The sequence below is a fragment of the Bombus vosnesenskii genome, unplaced genomic scaffold (genome assembly GCF_011952255.1).
Source record: "Bombus vosnesenskii isolate JDL3184/JDL3185 unplaced genomic scaffold, Bvos_JDL3184-5_v1.1 scf7180000013267, whole genome shotgun sequence".
Classification (NCBI taxonomy): Eukaryota; Metazoa; Arthropoda; class Insecta; order Hymenoptera; family Apidae; genus Bombus; species Bombus vosnesenskii.
The window spans coordinates 3,978,132-3,996,827 of record NW_022882927.1 but is presented as its reverse complement, the minus strand read 5'-3'; the positions used below and the strand labels follow the sequence as shown (position 1 = coordinate 3,996,827).

The 18,696-nt window shown below is 34.2% G+C and overlaps 4 protein-coding genes across 12 annotated transcripts; 2 read left to right on the top strand and 2 right to left on the bottom strand.

The window, feature by feature from the left end:
- The first annotated feature begins 614 nt into the window (after positions 1 to 614).
- Positions 615 to 3,101, top strand: LOC117230419 (serine protease snake-like). Of its 3 annotated transcripts, XM_033487849.1 has the most exons (7): positions 616 to 930; positions 1,081 to 1,277; positions 1,380 to 1,497; positions 1,574 to 1,844; positions 1,922 to 2,169; positions 2,248 to 2,750; positions 2,821 to 3,101. In XM_033487849.1, the coding sequence occupies exons 1-6, from the start codon at positions 855 to 857 to the stop codon at positions 2,586 to 2,588; spliced, it is 1,251 nt and encodes a 416-aa protein (XP_033343740.1). In that variant the 5' UTR covers positions 616 to 854; the 3' UTR covers positions 2,589 to 2,750; positions 2,821 to 3,101. The 3 variants fall into 3 exon arrangements, with proteins under 3 accessions (XP_033343742.1, XP_033343740.1, XP_033343743.1); XM_033487851.1 differs by lacking the exon at positions 2,821 to 3,101 and having other exon boundaries at positions 615 to 930; positions 1,081 to 1,256; positions 2,248 to 2,692; XM_033487852.1 differs by lacking the exon at positions 2,821 to 3,101 and having other exon boundaries at positions 910 to 995; positions 2,248 to 2,692.
- LOC117230420 (palmitoyltransferase ZDHHC16A) lies at positions 2,878 to 4,531 on the bottom strand. Of its 2 annotated transcripts, XM_033487853.1 has the most exons (6): positions 4,485 to 4,531; positions 4,262 to 4,409; positions 3,825 to 4,134; positions 3,559 to 3,749; positions 3,169 to 3,479; positions 2,878 to 3,062 (listed from the first exon to the last, which is right to left on the bottom strand). In XM_033487853.1, exons 1-6 carry the CDS (start codon positions 4,529 to 4,531, stop codon positions 2,972 to 2,974), a joined length of 1,098 nt encoding a protein of 365 aa, XP_033343744.1. In that variant the 3' UTR covers positions 2,878 to 2,971. The 2 variants fall into 2 exon arrangements, with proteins under 2 accessions (XP_033343744.1, XP_033343745.1); XM_033487854.1 differs by lacking the exon at positions 4,485 to 4,531 and having other exon boundaries at positions 3,825 to 4,141; positions 4,262 to 4,402.
- Positions 4,532 to 5,251: 720 nt separating this feature from the next.
- On the bottom strand, positions 5,252 to 18,610 carry LOC117230562 (Kv channel-interacting protein 2-like). Of its 5 annotated transcripts, XM_033488147.1 has the most exons (6): positions 11,784 to 12,198; positions 11,573 to 11,716; positions 8,439 to 8,666; positions 7,913 to 7,983; positions 7,611 to 7,829; positions 5,252 to 7,473 (listed from the first exon to the last, which is right to left on the bottom strand). In XM_033488147.1, exons 2-6 carry the CDS (start codon positions 11,583 to 11,585, stop codon positions 7,363 to 7,365), a joined length of 642 nt encoding a protein of 213 aa, XP_033344038.1. In that variant the 5' UTR covers positions 11,586 to 11,716; positions 11,784 to 12,198; the 3' UTR covers positions 5,252 to 7,362. The 5 variants fall into 5 exon arrangements, with proteins under 5 accessions (XP_033344038.1, XP_033344035.1, XP_033344036.1 ...); XM_033488144.1 differs by lacking the exons at positions 11,573 to 11,716; positions 11,784 to 12,198 and adding an exon at positions 18,193 to 18,610; XM_033488145.1 differs by lacking the exons at positions 11,573 to 11,716; positions 11,784 to 12,198 and adding an exon at positions 18,193 to 18,609 and having other exon boundaries at positions 8,439 to 8,633.
- Positions 13,897 to 17,758, top strand: LOC117230561. 2 transcript variants are annotated; one of them, XM_033488143.1, is made up of 4 exons: positions 13,897 to 14,856; positions 14,983 to 15,195; positions 15,495 to 16,761; positions 17,051 to 17,758. In XM_033488143.1, the coding sequence occupies exons 1-4, from the start codon at positions 14,773 to 14,775 to the stop codon at positions 17,392 to 17,394; spliced, it is 1,908 nt and encodes a 635-aa protein (XP_033344034.1). In that variant the 5' UTR covers positions 13,897 to 14,772; the 3' UTR covers positions 17,395 to 17,758. The 2 variants fall into 2 exon arrangements, with proteins under 2 accessions (XP_033344034.1, XP_033344033.1); XM_033488142.1 differs by having other exon boundaries at positions 13,899 to 14,856; positions 16,841 to 17,758.
- Positions 18,611 to 18,696: the final 86 nt, after the last annotated feature.

The following is an 18,696-nucleotide window of genomic DNA, read 5'->3' as shown; positions in this document are numbered from 1 at the left end:
ATAATAATTTGCTTTTGTTAAGCAATAGTGATAGTATCTGGAGTATGTAATTGGCAATAATAACATCGTTCAGATAATGGCTAATAATGAGAGATAATGAAATTATTCTTTCCATAAATTACTACATAATTTAACCTATAACTTTTAATAGTTTTTTTAATACATATTATCGTCTAGAAATTATGTAATGAATATGGATCTTTTGCTTGGAGAGTAATTCTCTTCGGTTTGATATTTTAGAACTATAAACTTTCAACATTTTATTTAAACCAACTGTAACGATAATATTATAAAGCATGCTAAATAAATATGACAAAGAGATTTTAAAATAAAGAATTTTTAAAAGACTAAAAAAGATAAACATTTTTTAAAAAATGCCTAAGTTATTTCGATTTCATTTCTATCCAGTTGTTGGATTTTCGAATTATGTACATCGAAGCAAACAAGATTATTGTATTTACAATACAAAAATTAATAGTGTAACTATTAGGAAAATTCCCCTACGATAAGAAAGCATTAACATTTGTGACTTAAAACAGAGTCACGTGATATCGGGAACGCATTACGAAGATCCACAAATTAGCCAATCGCAGGCTATTTCGAATTATACACACTGATGGTACGTCCGTACATTGGTGGTCGGATCCATATATTATTCTTAATAAATGCATCATTTCGTAATCACTGCTGATCCATTATAGAAATTTAATGATAAATGGAAGCTTAAGGTTAACAGTAGAAAAATCATGTGTTTATCTATCGAATATTTTGTTAGCGATATAAATGATCTTTTGCCTTCCATAATACCATTTTAATTCAAGAACCAGGAAAGATCACTTGTGCACATTACAGAAATGACACTTCAATTTAACATTTTTACTATATGTTTAATATTTAACATAGCGTTAATTGTGTCCTCGAAAACAGCAGGTTAACTATATTTTATACTTTATACTATTTTTCTACTTCAAGTATTTTACATGATCTCGTGAAAGGTTGCTTATAATTTTTTTTACTCCTGACTATAAATTATTTTCTTTTCCTTAAATAACAAATAAATATAGTTGAATATATTTTTAGAAAACTTAAATAAGAACAAATTTGAGCCATGGAGATTAAGTGATAACATCTACAATAATCCATTTCTTCGTAATTCAGGCAACAGTGAAATGTATAAAAAGAATCCTTTCTTATCAAATATTTCAATGTTGTCTGTTTCATATAATGGGAATAGTACTGAATTGAACAAAACACCTGTAAATAGCAAATCACTCAAGGTATCAGAAAGCTCTATTTTTAATATATCTACTTTTAATAATAATCCTTTCGTACCACATGATTCTAATACAACTAGTATTCCATATATTCCAATATTCCAGGTATTTCCCATGAATGATTCGTATCTTAGCACAAGTATGCAGAATAAGAAGGTATCAATGGATAAAATTCCAAGTATAACAAGTCCATACATAGGTTCAAAATCAAAGTCAGAACTTAGTAAGTATTTATGTCTAAGTGAAACAACCTTCTTTGTTGTTTATAATGTTAATTGTTAATAATTTCTATGTACTAGAATGTGAGGAATATGAAAGACAAATCTTAGGCACAACAAATGCATTGTCTTTAGTGGGTACAAATCCAGAGGTGATTACAATAACTAATCAAAAATGTAAGACCACAAACCATCTTGTCGTTGGAGGTATCGATGCTTCTCCTGGAGAGTTTCCTCACATGATTGCTTTAGGCATTAAAGCTTTAGATGGGTCATTTATTTTTTCATGCGGTGGCACTCTTATTGCTCCAGAATGGGTACTTACTGCTGCACACTGTACTTATGGGCCAAGGTATTATTTCATCTTATTTATCATGCTAAGTTTTTAATGTAAAAATTACTTAAATACTACTATCTTCTGCAAGATAGAAGCCCTACAAATGCTCGTATTGGTATGTCTAACTTGAGAAATAATCAACAAGGTATCACAACTAAGATCAACAGGATAGTACGACATCCAAGTTATAAACCTCCTGCTATGTATGCTGACATAGCTCTTTTAAAACTAAGTACAGCTGTTGCCTTTAACAATGAAATAAGACCTGCTTGTTTATACCAACGATATGATACTGTGCCTATGCAAGCATGGATCAGTGGTTGGGGAGTCACAGAATTTGGTAAGATCAAAGTATTGATGAACAAACGAGACTAAAATTTCTTTAAAAAAATACATCTGTTATTATTAATACCTTTAGATGCAGAAGAAGAGAGTGATAAACTGCAAAAGGCTCTTCTTAATATTGTTGATAACATAGATTGTGCAATAAAATACAATGAGTCCATATCAATAGCAATACCATATGGAATTATGCCAAGTATGATTTGTGCAGGAGATACTCTCAGTGGTTGGAATAAAGATACTTGTCATGGTGATTCAGGAGGCCCCTTACAAATACCCCATCCAAGAAATGAATGCTTATTTCAAGTATTAGGTATTACCAGTTTCGGACAAGGCTGTGCAATTGTCAATACACCTGGAGTATATACTAGAGTTTCACACTATCTTAACTGGATCGAAGATATTGTTTGGCCATAAATTTTGTTTTGTATCATTAATATACACCTTAGTTTGCAAAGATAAAAAATTGTTTATTTTTCCAGCAACATTTCGACTGATTTAAAGATTAAAAGTTAAAAATACATTTGATAATAATGTTTAAAAGTGTAGTAATGTTTGATAAAAGTGTTATCTGTCAATGTATGTACATATCAAATAATCTTATTAATGCACAAAGTGAATGTTATTTTTATGACATTAGTATTTTCAGATTATATTAATATTGTTTGAAACATGTGCACATAGTACTATATAATTGTAATATAGATTGACTAGAAGATTTTTTAATCTGTAAGAATGACTTCAGGGTGACTGTAAATAATAAGTGTAACTTCTGCCATTATTAGGCATGAAAATTATACTCAAGATATTTTTGTATCATGAATGGTCTTCCATGTGAGACCATCTCCATATGGTCCATGATTAGATGGAAAAAGTATATGCCACCAACTTCTGTGATACGGAATATAAAGTTATTATTATATTGTAAAATACTTATTAATAAATATTAATATAATATAAATATAAATATTAATAAATATTTAGTGTTTTAGATTACCTCCCAATTATACCTAGAAACAGCTTCCAATTTTGTCTTGGTCCAAAATCATATGGATTTTGATATATTTTACCAAGTGCTTTATACTTCTGTGTTTCTGTGCTATTTATACGTGCTTCTATACTTGTTTCTCCTCTAGTAATGAGACCCGCGTGCCAACATGTTAAAGCTCCTAATGCTGCAAAAGTAGCCACGCAAATTAGAGCTGCAAAAACTATAAGTCGACGGTTCCATTCTTTAATGCTTGTATCTGCAGCTTGTTTAGCTATTTCAGCTAATTCCTCTTCACTTAGGTGATCTAGTGATTCAGACTAAGATACAAATAAATAATTAAATAAATTCGATCTAATTATTAAATTCATTTTTCGCAAATAGAACTATAATAATTACCACAGGAATTATCTCAGAATTATTAATGCGTACTGGATGACCATCTAATTCTGGTTCTTGTGCTGGAAAGAATTCTTGATATGCTATTTCTACACCAAACAACATTATGAATAAAATACCAAGTACTGTAAAAACCATGTATTGAAAAAAGTATCTATGATTATGATGACCAACACAATTGTTTAACCATGCTGTTTCTTTGTTTAGGAAATATATAAGGTTTTTAGGCAACACTAAGATAATATATCATATATTCAAAAGGATACGGCAGTGATGATCCATCTTAAGAATACATTTGTTGCATACAGAGCAATGATGTGTTCTGGGTGGTTTTGGTTTAATACATTTCTTACAAATACTCACAGCCTCTGGTATAAGACCACCTTCTGGCGGATAACCAGCTGGGACATTTACTCCCATATAATAATGAAAACATACATTTACTAATAACCAATTTCCAATCACTAAGAGGATTATTGTCATCAATGGACTCTTTTCCCACCAATATGGTAGACCGATGTAATATGCAATGTACACGATACTTGCAGTTAAAAGACTTACCATTACTACAAATACCTGTAAACTGTCAAACTTAGTAAATACATTGTGAACAATAGCAATTTTTTTTATAAGAATCACATAAAGATATAAGTAAAAAAAAAGTAATATACATGAAATTAGGAAAGTTTACGAAAGTACTCACCGGTCCTAAACAAGCAGTAAAATTTTCTACAAACCAGAACATTGGTTCTAGAAGTATGTCACAAACATAACCCCAATTTAAAAATTCATTATAAAATAAAGATTTTATAATGACTTGAAAACGCCACCATTTTTGTTTTAAGTTAAGTCTAAAAGCAACGAAATATAATATAATATGTTCAAGCAACTAAAATGTTTGCTCTTTATTATTTTTTATTACTCACTTAAGAATATTAGGCGCTTTGGTTAAAGACCACTTTATTCGTACCATCTTTTTCTTATATAAATTTCAGTATATCGAATTGTTTAAAATTTCATTGAAGATAAATTTTTAGAAATCGAAATAACTACAACTACTAACACTGCAATTGAAAAATGAATAATTGTTACACAGTATACTATATAACATGTTCAATGTTGCATTGGAATTCTTTTTAGAGTACGTTGTACGGCGTTGAAAGTGTATTTCTCGCAAAACACACAGCTCAGAACATTCTTTTTCGCTTATCAAGTTGAAGCATCGATAACGATTATTCCAATTCAACTTTAAATACAAGAAACAAACTATACTAATGATTAACGGAATTACATGTCCTATACACAAGTTATAACACTGTGCAGCGCCACTGATAGAGGATTACTATACTATAAAAGATTGAGTGCTTGTAATTGGAGAAGTCAAGAATCATATATCATGCCACCCAGGAGAAAATTATATAAATTTCGTAATTTATTTATATTACATTATATTATTCCAGGATGATAGGATTATATTCCAAGACAAACAATTAAAAATGCGAGAATGTAAAAAAGAATATTTGAAGATATCGAAAATTCGTTTTTGCGAAAAAGATTTGAATTACATATTGTATTTTGTAATTATAATTATCTTTATTTTGTACAATTTTATAACATTAATTAAAAGAGAAATGATTAGTACCAATCTTATTTTAACGCGCAATTATCATACCTTCAATATGTACAATGAAAATGAATTAAAATATAATTTTATTAAATACAAATTGTTTAATACCTCCAACTGAAGAAGGTAGGTTTCGAGGTACATTGAATCTTGAAACAACATCGTTATTGTTTCGATAACATAATCGTTAAGAAAATAATACGAAGGTATTTCAGGTCTAACAGCCATACACATACACGTATAAACGTAAGTACATAAGTTATGGATACACGATCTACAAATTAGTAAAAAAATTGATTCCTAATTTGAAACTGATATAACAAACAGTCATAATAGGGCGCGCTGATTTAAATCGCACACCATTAAAATGATCCAAGGTATAAACGTCGAATCAATTTCTTTGTATCCACGTGATAACATTCTTGGATCACGTCTTCTCAAATATAATATAGGTATTTTAATAAACTTGAGAAATTCAACAAATTCGATTATATTTGTACGCGTAATATTTAGAATATCTCGAATGTGCGCTCAGCGATTTCTCATGTGTGTGAACGCAATACATACCTTGCTTCAATTTGATAGAAGACAAGTAATGAGATTAATAGTAATTGTATTAATAACAATACTTTTTATGCGATAGTAATAATAACTATAATAAGGTACGAGAGAATCACACGAGGCGTTGATCTTAGAGGACCACGTTTCTCTTAATTGGTCGAGGATACTACATTATTACTGGGTTACTAACTACATCTTCCATCGTACATGGGCCTTTGGAGGTATTGGTAAATCTATCATCTATGAAGAGAATAGACATATGCGAATATTTAATAAGTTTATGTAACTTAGGTATCGACTTACACTTTGCAGTTTCTTGCCACGCTTTCTAAGCGTGCGAAGTATACAATCTGGAAATATCCAAGAATGTACAACGAGATCGAAGAAAACGTCTATACTTGTTCGTACCAGAGATTATATTTTAATTAAGATTAAAACGATTGTCAAACGTTATTCGCATATGCCTGAATCTAACAATGAAACTTTGAATAAACTCTGAATAATCTCTTCCCTATCCCAATTCCTTGTCTTGAACTCCTTATCATCTGTAAGTTACAAACGTAACGTTGAATCTTTGGAATGTAAAAGTCTCGGACAAATTTTTACTTGTCCAACAACAACAAGACACGAGGACGACCCGAACGATGGATAATAGTCGAAGCTCTTTGAAAAATACCATTAAATTGCAGCTGATTGCCACAACGATGGTCAGTATCGAAGTACGTACTTACAGTTTATTCTTTTAATTAGAGATAATTCGACAGTCGCGAAAAGTAAAACTATTTCGTACCTGCATCGTACGAAAATCACCTAACGGAACGAGCATCGGATTTTCTTTTTTAACTCGTAGAATGCAGGGAAAGTAGAGTTTGAAAGAAACATAGAAGTTTAAGAAATATTAGATCGTATTACTTGACTCTGCGAAATTTACGGAAAAATGTAATAGCACAGTTTGGTAAAATCATTAAAATTCTTTACGAAAGTACAGATATTATGTTCGGGTATTATGTAGAATTCAATCCCCGTTTTAGCAAATCTGGAGATCGACTTGTTCCCGTTTCACATCGATCTTAGCTAACAATTCTGCGATACCTACGATCCGATAGCTCGCTCTGAATTATTAAGTCCATGCCATTAGAATTTTAACGCCAATAAAAGATACTTTAGATCTTCTTCTTCGAGAGTGTCGGTATTCTTCGACGATGAAATGGATTAGATCTTCTTCATTCCCGTAGCTGAAATATTCTTCTCTTTTTAGTTTTATACAATCACGCGACAACGATCAATGATCTGTTGACCGCGTGAGGATTATGTATACGATGCGAAAAGGAAATATATAATAGAGGTCTAGTAATACTGTTGATTTCATCGTGGATTCGATAGCACGCTTGAAAGACTGGGTAGGAAGGGTAAGTACATATTTACAGACAACGTTCGGCGAGTTCGAATTAGTATTTCCAACCGATACTTAATTCCTCGCGTGAATCGTCAGATATTAAACGCGGGAATCGAAATTTTAGAAACAACCCGCGGAACTCGTGCGAATGTTGCGTTATAATTTTCGGGGGATTTGTGACATTTGGGAGCTGAGTGAAGGTTACAAAATAATCGTAAAGATCTCATAAGACAGTGTCGAGAGTGTCGAGACTCCGCAAGAGTTGTTCATCCTTGGAACACCATTGTACCAATTCCTCGATTGTCACCACGCCGTCTTTGTTTGCGTCCATTAACTGAGGATAAAAAATTGCTCAGCTGTATTAAATCCCTAATTAGAAGAGAACTTCCGATCGATCAATCGTGGTTCGAATAAATCAGCAAATATTTTTACATGTAAGGGACAGAAGCGAGATCGATCGCGTTTACTCACGTGGAAAATACGATCGACGTGTTCTCGGGCAGCCAAATGCGGCTCAACTATTTGCGGCTGGGTGTAACGACCCAACATCTCGTAGATTGAACCAACCACATCCAACATTTCCTCTTTACTGATCAATCCATCGCCGTCCAGGTCGTAGAGTCCAAATATCCACTGAAGCTTTTCTTCCACCGATCCTCTCGAAACTTTCGACAAGATGGTCAGGAATTCCTGGATACGATGAAACGCAATTATGAAACTATGAACAGTTGCTTCGCAAGCAAAGCGTACGTATATCTGTAAAAGTCGCTCACTTCGAAGCTTATCTTCCCAGACGGTTTTCTCTTCATGGTGTTGAAGACGTAATGAGCGTACTGGCTGGCATCTGAAACATTCGACGTTGATCGTTTTTCTGTTGAAACGAAAACTCTTAAATTGTTCACGCTTCATAACGTTATTAACTAATACGGATAGATAGATTTTTATATTCCAAAGCGAAAGTAACGGATAAGATTGATGAGAAAGCTCAAAGCGGTAGCCAAATATTGTGCGTCAAGATCTTAACAATCTTTGAAGCGAGGATTACAAAGGTTACAGAATAAGTGAACAACATATTGTATAATAATACGATATTCATCGATCGGTATAATCAAATTTGTACATTTAAAAGTTATACAGATAATAACGACGTTACTAATGAATGAACTAATTATAATAATAATGAACTAATAATGAACGTTACTAATAATGAACTAATTTTTATTTCCAATAATAATTGACAGAGGGAGATCTTTCGTTACACGGCTCGAGAAATATCCAATCACGAAAGGATCAACTTACCTCCCTGTGGGAAGAACTGTGAGAAGATCTGCTTGAACGCTTCCTCGTCGACGAGACCCGTAGGACATTCCTGCTTAAATCCGCGATAGATGAGCTGTATCTCCTTCTTGGAAAACCTGGTGTTGGCCGCCAATGTGGAAAGCTCCTCCGGCTTGTACCTGCCGCCAAGGGCAAGGGCACCGGCGGTGGAACCCCCTAAAACGCCCCCGAGTTCTTCAAGTTCGCCCTCTGTAAGTTTGCCAATAGGCGCTTCACTTCTAAGACTGTACCACGCGTTCGAGATACTCCCCTCTCACCTTTGATCAAAGTGCGTTCTTCCTCTACACCAGGCTAAGGGAGGAACGCCGTTTCTCCTCTCTCACTAGCAGGCAGGAGAGGAGATGGCGCGTTATCTACTTACGATACAGGGTGCAACGAGCTCAAGAACGTCAATTACTTTACGGGAGAAGATACGCCGGGTGCCCGAGAAGATAGCGCGACTGACTTCACCAGGCAACCTGCCTACACTCCCATCGAGAAATACGGGGGTTCTACGGGAGACAGTGCGCGCATTGCCAAGACGGAGAAAATACCTGGAGATGTACAGGTGCACAGACTTGCAGGCGGAGAACTCGTGAGCGAAAGATAATGGGAAGAATTAATTGCCCAGGTAAAACATTTCGGCCCGAATTTTTCCAATTGTTATCGGCTCTCGCCCCGTTTATTCAAACAAAGATTTCATCGAAACTACGTTTGCAAGTTGGCGTATTCCTTGCCATCTAGGTCTCGTCGAAGATGGTGTTTTACTTGGGGACAGTTGTAAATAGAGTTATTCGCACGATTCCATCTATTTCGTCGTTTTATAGACGATGGAAAGATGCGCGGGGTGAATAGAGAGATAGAAAAGAGATCGCTAAAAGTCAACAGGTTCCAGGTAATTCGAGACATCGGCGATACTTGAGATTCGAGTAGCTAAAGTGATTTAGATTTCTCAGGTCGATCGGCTGGCGCAGCATCGAGCAATCGCTTTCGTTACAGGGGTAAAAGAATCAAGCCACGATTTAAGCGTACGCTGTTTCGTGGGCGACAATTTTCACGCGACACGGCTGTCTAGACGCGTTTCACATCGAAGCGGCGTTAAAATCGATATTCATTAACGCGAAGCGCTATAAATATAATTACCGCCGTCGAAAATAAGATTCAAGATCAAACGAAAGCGTAACCCAACGCTACAATCTACAGAGAGGGAGATCGAGCTCTAAAGAGTAGTTGCAATCTCTATACAAATGCACCTAATCAAAAAGAAGTACCTAACAATCGACATTCTACCAACATACTCTACGAGAGACTGTACATTGCTACCAGTAATAAATATACGCATTACTACTTGATTTACGGAAATGTCGTAACTAGGGTGATGATCTCGACGTTGGCACGCGTTCACCTATCGTTAGACACGAATTCCACAAGTTGCCTTTCAATCTCTGTATCGATCAGCAAGTTTGCAAACACGCCGCTCCGTTCTTTCGGAGCGTTGCAACGCGTTGGCAAACATCGAGCGATCTCGTTATTAAAACATTCACGTTCGAGAGTATCAGGACACTTTCATCTGTTTGTCGAAATAATATTTTTTTAAGCCAAACACAGTGCTCCGGTTTTACAAGTTTCGCTGTCCGACTTGGTATACTTCTAGTCAAATTTTGTCACGTTGTACCTTATATCTGTCGCTTGAAAACTTTGGGATAATTTTATAGTTGTAAGATGCAATGTGTATATAAATAAGTGACGAATTAATAAGCATCGCTTAATATTGGCTTTTTTTATAAAATTACTTATTGAATGACACGGCGATAATCTATTTTACTGTTTACTATATATTGCTACGTAAAGAATCGTTCTATGCATCAGTTTGGACAAATTTTCTTAATGTAACTTATAATTCGGAAAGGATCTGAAGATAAAGAGTTTGTCGATAGTCGCAGAATTGAAAGGCACATAGTAAAATCAAGCAAATCCTTGTCCAACGCAAATTGGATATTTGTGAACGATAGATGAATTCACGCGTGTCCACCTATCATGCAATTACTGCAATTATCCTTTACACATGCTTCTGATCACTGATTGAAAACGACCAAGCGAACCGTTTTAAACGACGTTTCTTTTTCGAGATCACACGCGATCGCGGGAACATAAAGCTCCGTGGGGGGAAAAGTTTCAAATAAACCGTAATGGATCGTTAAAAGATATCGTTAAAGATTTGGAATTTTTATCTCGTGTTATCATGCTGTTCCCCGTGTCGTTTCTACGTGTCTCTAAAACTAATGTGTCGCTAAAAAAGAGAGAGAGACAGAGAGAGAACGTTTGTTCTCGATTCGTGTGTTCAGCAGCTGAATACCATCGGGCTTGTTTGCGACTAAGGTAGAAGCTTCCCATTGATCGCTGCTAAAATTACGATCACGGAATTGTGTAAGGTACGAATGAATATTAATTCTGTGAAAGAGAGATGCTCGAATAACCGAAGAAGCTGTAAAGCTAGGCCGAAGAATCAATACGGAAAAGGAATGTTTGCGTTCTACGTCTTGCGTCTACGCTGCTAAAACAGGGTAATTAGTAAACGGGTTAAAAGAGGAAGGGAAATTCAGAGGGGGGAGAAAAACATCTCGGGCGCACCGTTGTCGGTCGAGACTTGTCTAAAACACGGCCGTGCGCTTTTGAACTTGGCTTTTACAGTGTACACATCATAGACGTATGCCTGTGCACTGTGTAATTCCACTAGCAGCTCTGGTCCCGGGCATCCGGGGTCACCATAGCAACGGGAGAGCTCCTACCCTGTATCCACCCCACTTTGCGATTCCGCTTTCGGAGCATTTGTCGATTAAAAACGCGCGAGATCTGGAGATCTGCGTGTGCGTGTACACAATTAAAAAGAGAGAAAGAGAGAAGGCGAGAAAGAGATAGTAGAAAAAGGGAGCAAGAGACGCGACGGTCTAGAGAGGCAATAGAGAGCGTGGTCGCATCGGTCGGTTCCCTAAGCGGACCAACTACGATAAGTAGTATATTCCAAGGTGCTATCTCTCAAAGAAGGAGTCGTCAACGGGGCAAAACAAGGAGAAGAATTGTTATTCTTTCTTTCTCTGTCTGAGCGAGTGTCGCACCTTGCCGTTGCATCTTTGGCAGCTGTTAGCACTGACACACCGCAACGAACGGTTTCGCGATAAAGGGGGAAGATTCGTTCGGGCCTGGGCTGTGTCAATCCCTTCGTCTCAAGGAGGATCTCTTTCCACGGCGTATCGACTGGCCTGCACCGATTATTGGAGAGGAAACTCGAGCGGCACTACAGTCGGCCTGTATGATTGATGGACTTACTTTTCTCGCGGCTCTTACGTGCCTTCATTGACCGCAAACACCGATTCGTTGCCGATTCACAAGCGAACGATCGCGCTCGGCGATCCGGCTTCGCGACTGTGATTTCCTCGTCGCCTCGTAAATGATCGATCTAACGATCTCTTCCTTTATTTCCTTCTAACTTGGTTACCGAACCTGAACCACCGGAAAGAGATTTTCTTCCTTCCTTTCTCCCTTCTCTCTTTTTCTTCTTTTTTTCTTCCTTTGCCTTCTATCCACGATGCATCTTCTTCGTTTCCGTGGTCGGCCGTTCGAATCCGATCGACGCGTGCACTTCTAATTCAACGATCGATGCTCCACGACCGACTAACGTAACTCACACGGCGGGACTCGGTAACGATGTGCGCGGCCCTCGCGATGATGCACTGAAACAGCTGCCACGCAAAAGCACGGGGTGTACGCTCCTTCGCGCAAGTCCACGCTCTTTTTCCAACCATATTCGCGTAAAGTCTGTACCTGAATGCCAGATCTAAGGATCTCCTGGTAAAAATCTTTTAGAAGATTTTATTTTTTATCGTATACGATAAAACACTGTGTGTGTTCGTTTACACGTACATAAAAGCCGACAACAATCGAAGCGTCCATGGTAAAAATCATCAAGGATTTCTGTTAAATTTTATCTTCCTTCGAGAGGGTGCAAACATATTTCAGAATCTTTAGTTTTTGTTCAGTGGGCTTCATTTTGTCTTAACGAAATGTTACGCAATCACTGTGCATGTTATCTGTAATTCTATAGCGAAGCAACCGTAATCAGTTGAATTATGTATTCGAGAACTGTATTCAATTAGGTTGTGGATGCCTTGATTAAGAGCGAAACATTTGTAAATTAAGTTAAAATATAATGAACAATGTATCCTCGTCTGAACTTAATAATCTTTATAAAATAAAAGCAACAAACAATGGAATATTTGATAATATCAATATTTTTCTGCGTTATTATTACCAGACTAAATCGTGTCAGTATGTGAGGCGTTATTTGAAGAAAGCAATAATTGTGATACCCTAAAATAATTATCTTATTAACTTGGCGATGATTATTCTGATAAAGCACAACTTTGATAAAAGCCTAAGTATTATTATTTACAACACCGAAAAATTTGACGAGTCTCGTTTTTGCTACAAGCCTCTCAATTTTCGTATTCTTAATACAGTTTAATATTATTCAGTTGATAGGTATCGTTTTAATAAACGACTATATTCGGCTCGTTATTGTTACTTATTTTACCGCAATCATTACTATATCCAGCTTTCTCCTTCATTGAATCGTTATACCTACATATTCGCAAGTGAATTGATTTTACTTGCAAACTAGAATAATACATACAATTCTGTGCATCCTTTTCCCAGTTATTTCCATACATTCCAATTTGAGACGAAACTCATTAATTAATTGTTCTAGCGTTAATTAATTGTTCTAGCGAACTTAAGTACTTCGTTAATTTGTTAAATAAACAACTTGTCTCGATGAAAAGCGTTAAAATATCAAGTTACCTTAACGTATCTTATGAGAGCACTTCAAGCAGCGACCATTTCACTCGGAACAAGAGATGAGCGAAAGCACTCCACTTTATCGATAATTAATGAGATAAAGGGAAGCAAAAGAACGCGTACCTAGTAGCACTTCTTCATCCCACTATAGTATATAGCATATATAAAAATTCTAAAAGAGATTTGTAACTATAAAAGTATAATTTTTTACGATTTATACACGATACAAAATGTACTCAATTTGAATTGTCCTTTACAGAGATAGAAACTGAATTTGTATATCTGCGTTCAGTAGAAAACTTGTCTATAATCAGACGCGCCTGATGCACTCAGTTTTTACCGTCACAAAAAACAGTATACCAGACGCGTCTGACTATGAACAACCTTTCTACTGAACGCAGCTGTATGCGTCGAGTATGCTACTTGCTTACTTCTCTACCCTATCATAAGAATGTACTCTTCCCATGGTTAGACTGCAAATTTTTATGTACTTATGGAAAATTTAAAGATTTAAAAATGCACATAAGATGTCAAGACATATAAAATATCCAAAGCACAATACTTATTATAATATTTAATAAATAAAAGAAATTTCTGCTTGAATTACCCCTTTTTAGCTCTGTTCGTAAAAATATAAATTTAAAATAAATATCCACGGTCTATTCATGACAAATATAACAAGATCATATGTTATTACGAGTAAACGAGAAAATATTTAACGCATCATGAGCTTTAGTACTATAAATATGCTATGGAATAGGGGAAGATCCAGTTCCGATTGAAACTGAGCCAAAAACATCATTGCAGAAGCAATCCAATTACTTGATATATGTCGATCGTCGATAAACATGGTAGAAAACTATATCAAACATTGTCAGTCAACACGCAAGTTAAAGTATGCTATAGATTCGTGAGAATTTAGGGAATTATCTCACTAATGGAATTATTCACGCGAATAACGAAAACGACGACGTTATCGATCGATAAAACGAAATTGCAAATTCGTGATTTACAGATGGCAGGATAATAGCACTTGCTATCGATAAAGGAACCGTTTTACTGATAAAGGAGTCAAGGAGTATGTAAGTAATTGTGTATGCACAGATAAATAAAGGAAACATAATATACACAGTCACTAGTTTTATTTCTTTCCTCTTAATAATCTTTCTATGCTAAAATACAAGTTTGAGATAGATTCTGAAAAACTAATTTAATACTAAATAGAAATATATTAAAATATAAATCATTTTCTACAGTTTCACGATTAAGACAAAAATGGTTGTTTTCAAAGTTTAATAACGAAGGACAATTTTTATACAGAACTGATTTTCGGTTAAATCAATTTTTTAAATTAAATAAATTTCAGGGTAATTCGGTTAGCAGACGAATTTTTCTATCGGCCATATCAGAAATGTGTGAGTACTAAGGGAAGGATTTCGGCCGGATGGCTTGATATTTAAAAATGAACGGAAACGACATTTCAAGTTTATCGTACAAAGAATTACAAGCCTTAGCTCTCCGATATCGGGTACCAGGTAACATAAAGGTAATTGATCTACCATTAGAAACTTTAACGAAAATGTTAATAAAGTTATTCCCACTTCTTCGTTCTTTTTCCTAAAACGACAAGTAAATTGATTTTTGAACGATCGATTACGATTTTTGACCGTAGAAGAAATTACTGATTAAAGTGTTACAAGCCGCGAAAGGCGGAAATGAAAATGAAGTTGGCAGGCTCTTACAAGATCTTAAGCAGAATCGTAAGAGGAAAATGAGAAAAGTCAAAGTCGGGAAACTCGGGTTAACCTCCACACCATTACATAGTCCTGATTACGGTATGGCCGATGATTACTATTGTCCGCAACAGCAACCACCTTATCAGTGGGTGAGTTGATCTTCATTTAGTTTTATCGCTGTAATGTGTATACGAACTTGACAAATTCAAATATTATATCGCAGAATCACACGTTCGTATCAAACATTGATCAATAACGCTTGAGACAGAAAATTATATCGAACATGAATAATTCTATAGATCGATCATTAATCAATCTTATTGGAAATTTTATATTTACAGTATTTTTGCAATGTTAATATTCTCGTAAATTTTTAAAGAAGCTCTTAATAAAGAAAGATGCAGAATATTTGAAAGTTTTTAAAATAAAATATATATTATGTTATTAGGTGGGGGCAGAAGAAGAGATCACAAATAGAGATGATAACAACAGAATCCCTCATTATGAAGAGTTCAAACAGTTCTTAATAAAAAGAATACAAAGAGAATTTCAAACATATGATACAAATAATAATCAAATACAGGATTCAACTATAGTAGATCTAAGAACAGCAACAGTTTCAACTGATGTGCAAAAGGTTCCTTTAGATGTTAGTAACTATAGTAAATCTAATGTAGTTCCTGTTAACAATGTAAATTCAATATATCAACCAAATGATAATGTAGAATATCAAACATTAGAAGACACAAATAGTAATGTACAAGGATCTATACTTCTTAAAAAAATGTTACAAGCACCAGTTGGTGCAAATTTGGGAGAAATAGCTAGTCCTGTACTTGGCAGATTTTTGTCAGTAGAACAGTATCAGTCTAATAACTTATTAGATAATTCTGATACTTTAACTGCTGAATCAGATAATCAGGATAATGAAGAAATTTTGGAAAACAATACAGAATGTTATGGTCTTCTAAGTGGTATAAAGGGAGAATATTTTTTAAATGAACCAACTTTTGTAAAAAGTGTTGAAGAAATTGGTCAACAAATTTCAAATGTCTTAACAAATGAAAATATTAATCAATATAAATACCCCAGTACAAATATTGTCATGCATCAAGATTATGAAAACTGGACTATTACTAGTGATATGGATACAGTAGATAACAACTGTCCAACATCAGATGTCCAATCATCAAAAATATTTCAGACTATGTATTGTGATAATATAGGATCTGATGCCTTAAACAAGCCTATAAATGATGAAAGCTTAACGTGTCAATATCGAATGACAGAAACTGTACATCCATACAATTCCAATCAAAATTTATTGAATTTGAATACATTGGAAGAAAATCAGTATTGCGACACAAACATCATTCCTCATGTGCAATCTGACTGCAATAATACATATTATTTACAAAATTTGATTAAATGCAGTACAGAAACTACTGGAGAATATTTGCAGTATACACATTCCTTTTCAAATGCAAATATAGATCAAGAAGCTTATGCATCTACTACATCACAGACATTTTCTAACAATAATCACTATAACTCTAATCTACCATATGAATACTCTTGTTCGCGCAATAATGAAGGAACTATCCCATTATATGAAAATATAGGACAACCTGAACAAAATTGTAACTCTATAATACAAACAGAATCTGATGTTCATAGGGATGTATCTAATATGACAGAAAAGTTACAAACAAATGGTATGTACTATTGCTTTTAAATTATATATTTAAAAATGTAAAGAAAAATAATACATTTTTATATTTTTACTATTTTTAGAAATATTAGATCCATTTTATCCGAAAAGAATCACTAAGATGTCTTCACATTCTATTTTAGAAAATATTTTGAATATCATTAGTACCAAGCGTATAGATTTATCGAAATTAGATCAGACATCTTGTGTATATTGTTACATAGCCCCTATTGTTACACATACGCAAGTTTCATCAAGTGTAACTTGCTCCCAAAAAGAGAGATTTGTTGCAGAATACAGACAACATTCCTTTTCTCCATGTTGGCTACTCTACAATGATACTTCGTCCGGAATGCGAATGGCTAGTTTACAAACTAAAGTTAGGGAAACTACGGACGAATCCCGGATATTATATACATCCATGTCAAATAGCAATTCTGATTTAAGAGAGTCAGCTGCGGATGGTGCGAAAAGTGAAATTGCGGGAAGTGAAGATTCAATTTCAGAAGTGTGGCCGAACAATTATTCGAATTATGAAACGACAACCGAAAAAGATGTAAATATATGCGAAGATTTAAAGATTGAAGTCTCAGATTGTTTATTTTCAGTGATGAATACTGAGCCATTAGATAAATAGATGATCTTTCTAAAAATTAAACTCAATAAAAAAAATGTACACTCTTAGTAGTACATAAAATTGTATGTATCATCGAAAAAGAAAAAAGATAAAAAAAATAATGATATTAAGTAATTTAGAGAAAAGTAATTATACATTATTTATATATTTAAATCAAACATGATTAGTAGGAGATTGCCTTGTTTAATCTAATTCAAAAAGAGTAATTCATTATGTTATAACGATCATGTAAAACTATTTTTTCACTTTAACGAAAGTGCGATGTTAATTATAAAAAAATATACTACTGTTAAAAGCTCGAAAAAAAGTAGGATTCTGATTTTCTTAAGTTAGTGTTTGTAAAAATACAAATTTGGCAAAAAAATAGAATTAATAGATATACCTAATATACATAAGAAAACATACAATTTTTTTTATAAAACGAGGACAAAGAAACGAATGCGGAAGATGTTAATCGTTAAAGAAGCTTCAGAAGATTATTTGAAAATTAAGCAGGAGTGAAATAAAAAATTTTTCTTTCGTTTATTTTCTTTATCCTCGATTAATATGTATATCATTATATATTTTAATAAAAAATAAACAGCAAGCATCACAAATATAAACGTCTAATAAAATATTTGCTTAAAGCCTTACATCCACAGTAGCATATAACAAAGAAAAGAAAATAATTTATTATAAATTTTCTAAATTTTATAATATCGCGTTTATTAAATAGCAACAAATTGTGTTTGATGCGTGATCATTACTATGAGTTATTCTATTTAACAAAGTTGTTATAATCAATGAATTTCCACTTACTTGAAATTCCTTCCGTTTGCATTTGTGTTTTCAAATAATTAAAAACCTTAACTGGGATCGATTCTTTTCTTCGATTTTTAAATACTCCCACTTCAGTATCCACATTTTTCGAAGATCCTTGTTTATCGGAAGATCTACCCGGTGTCATATGAACACTATACATATTTTTTCCTAAATTCCACGTTATCAATTTAATTCCAATAAACAATTTAATGTCATTTAATTTTCTTTTTAAATAATTGCGAAAAACAGTTATTTTGCACTTTCTCGGTAAAGTAACATTATATTTTCTTTGTCGTTTTTATGATTTAAGCGAGTAATATTCTATTAAAAATTTATCTGGAAGTGTAAAGGAAAATGTATATGATTCGAATAAGTTCAAAATAAGGAATAAAGATAATATGTACTCGCTGGACCAAGATCTCTGGCACTACTGCTTTTAAAAAAATGCATTACAGCTATGTAGGTAAGTGCTGCGGCGCATTCGCTCCGTATGTGTCTAAT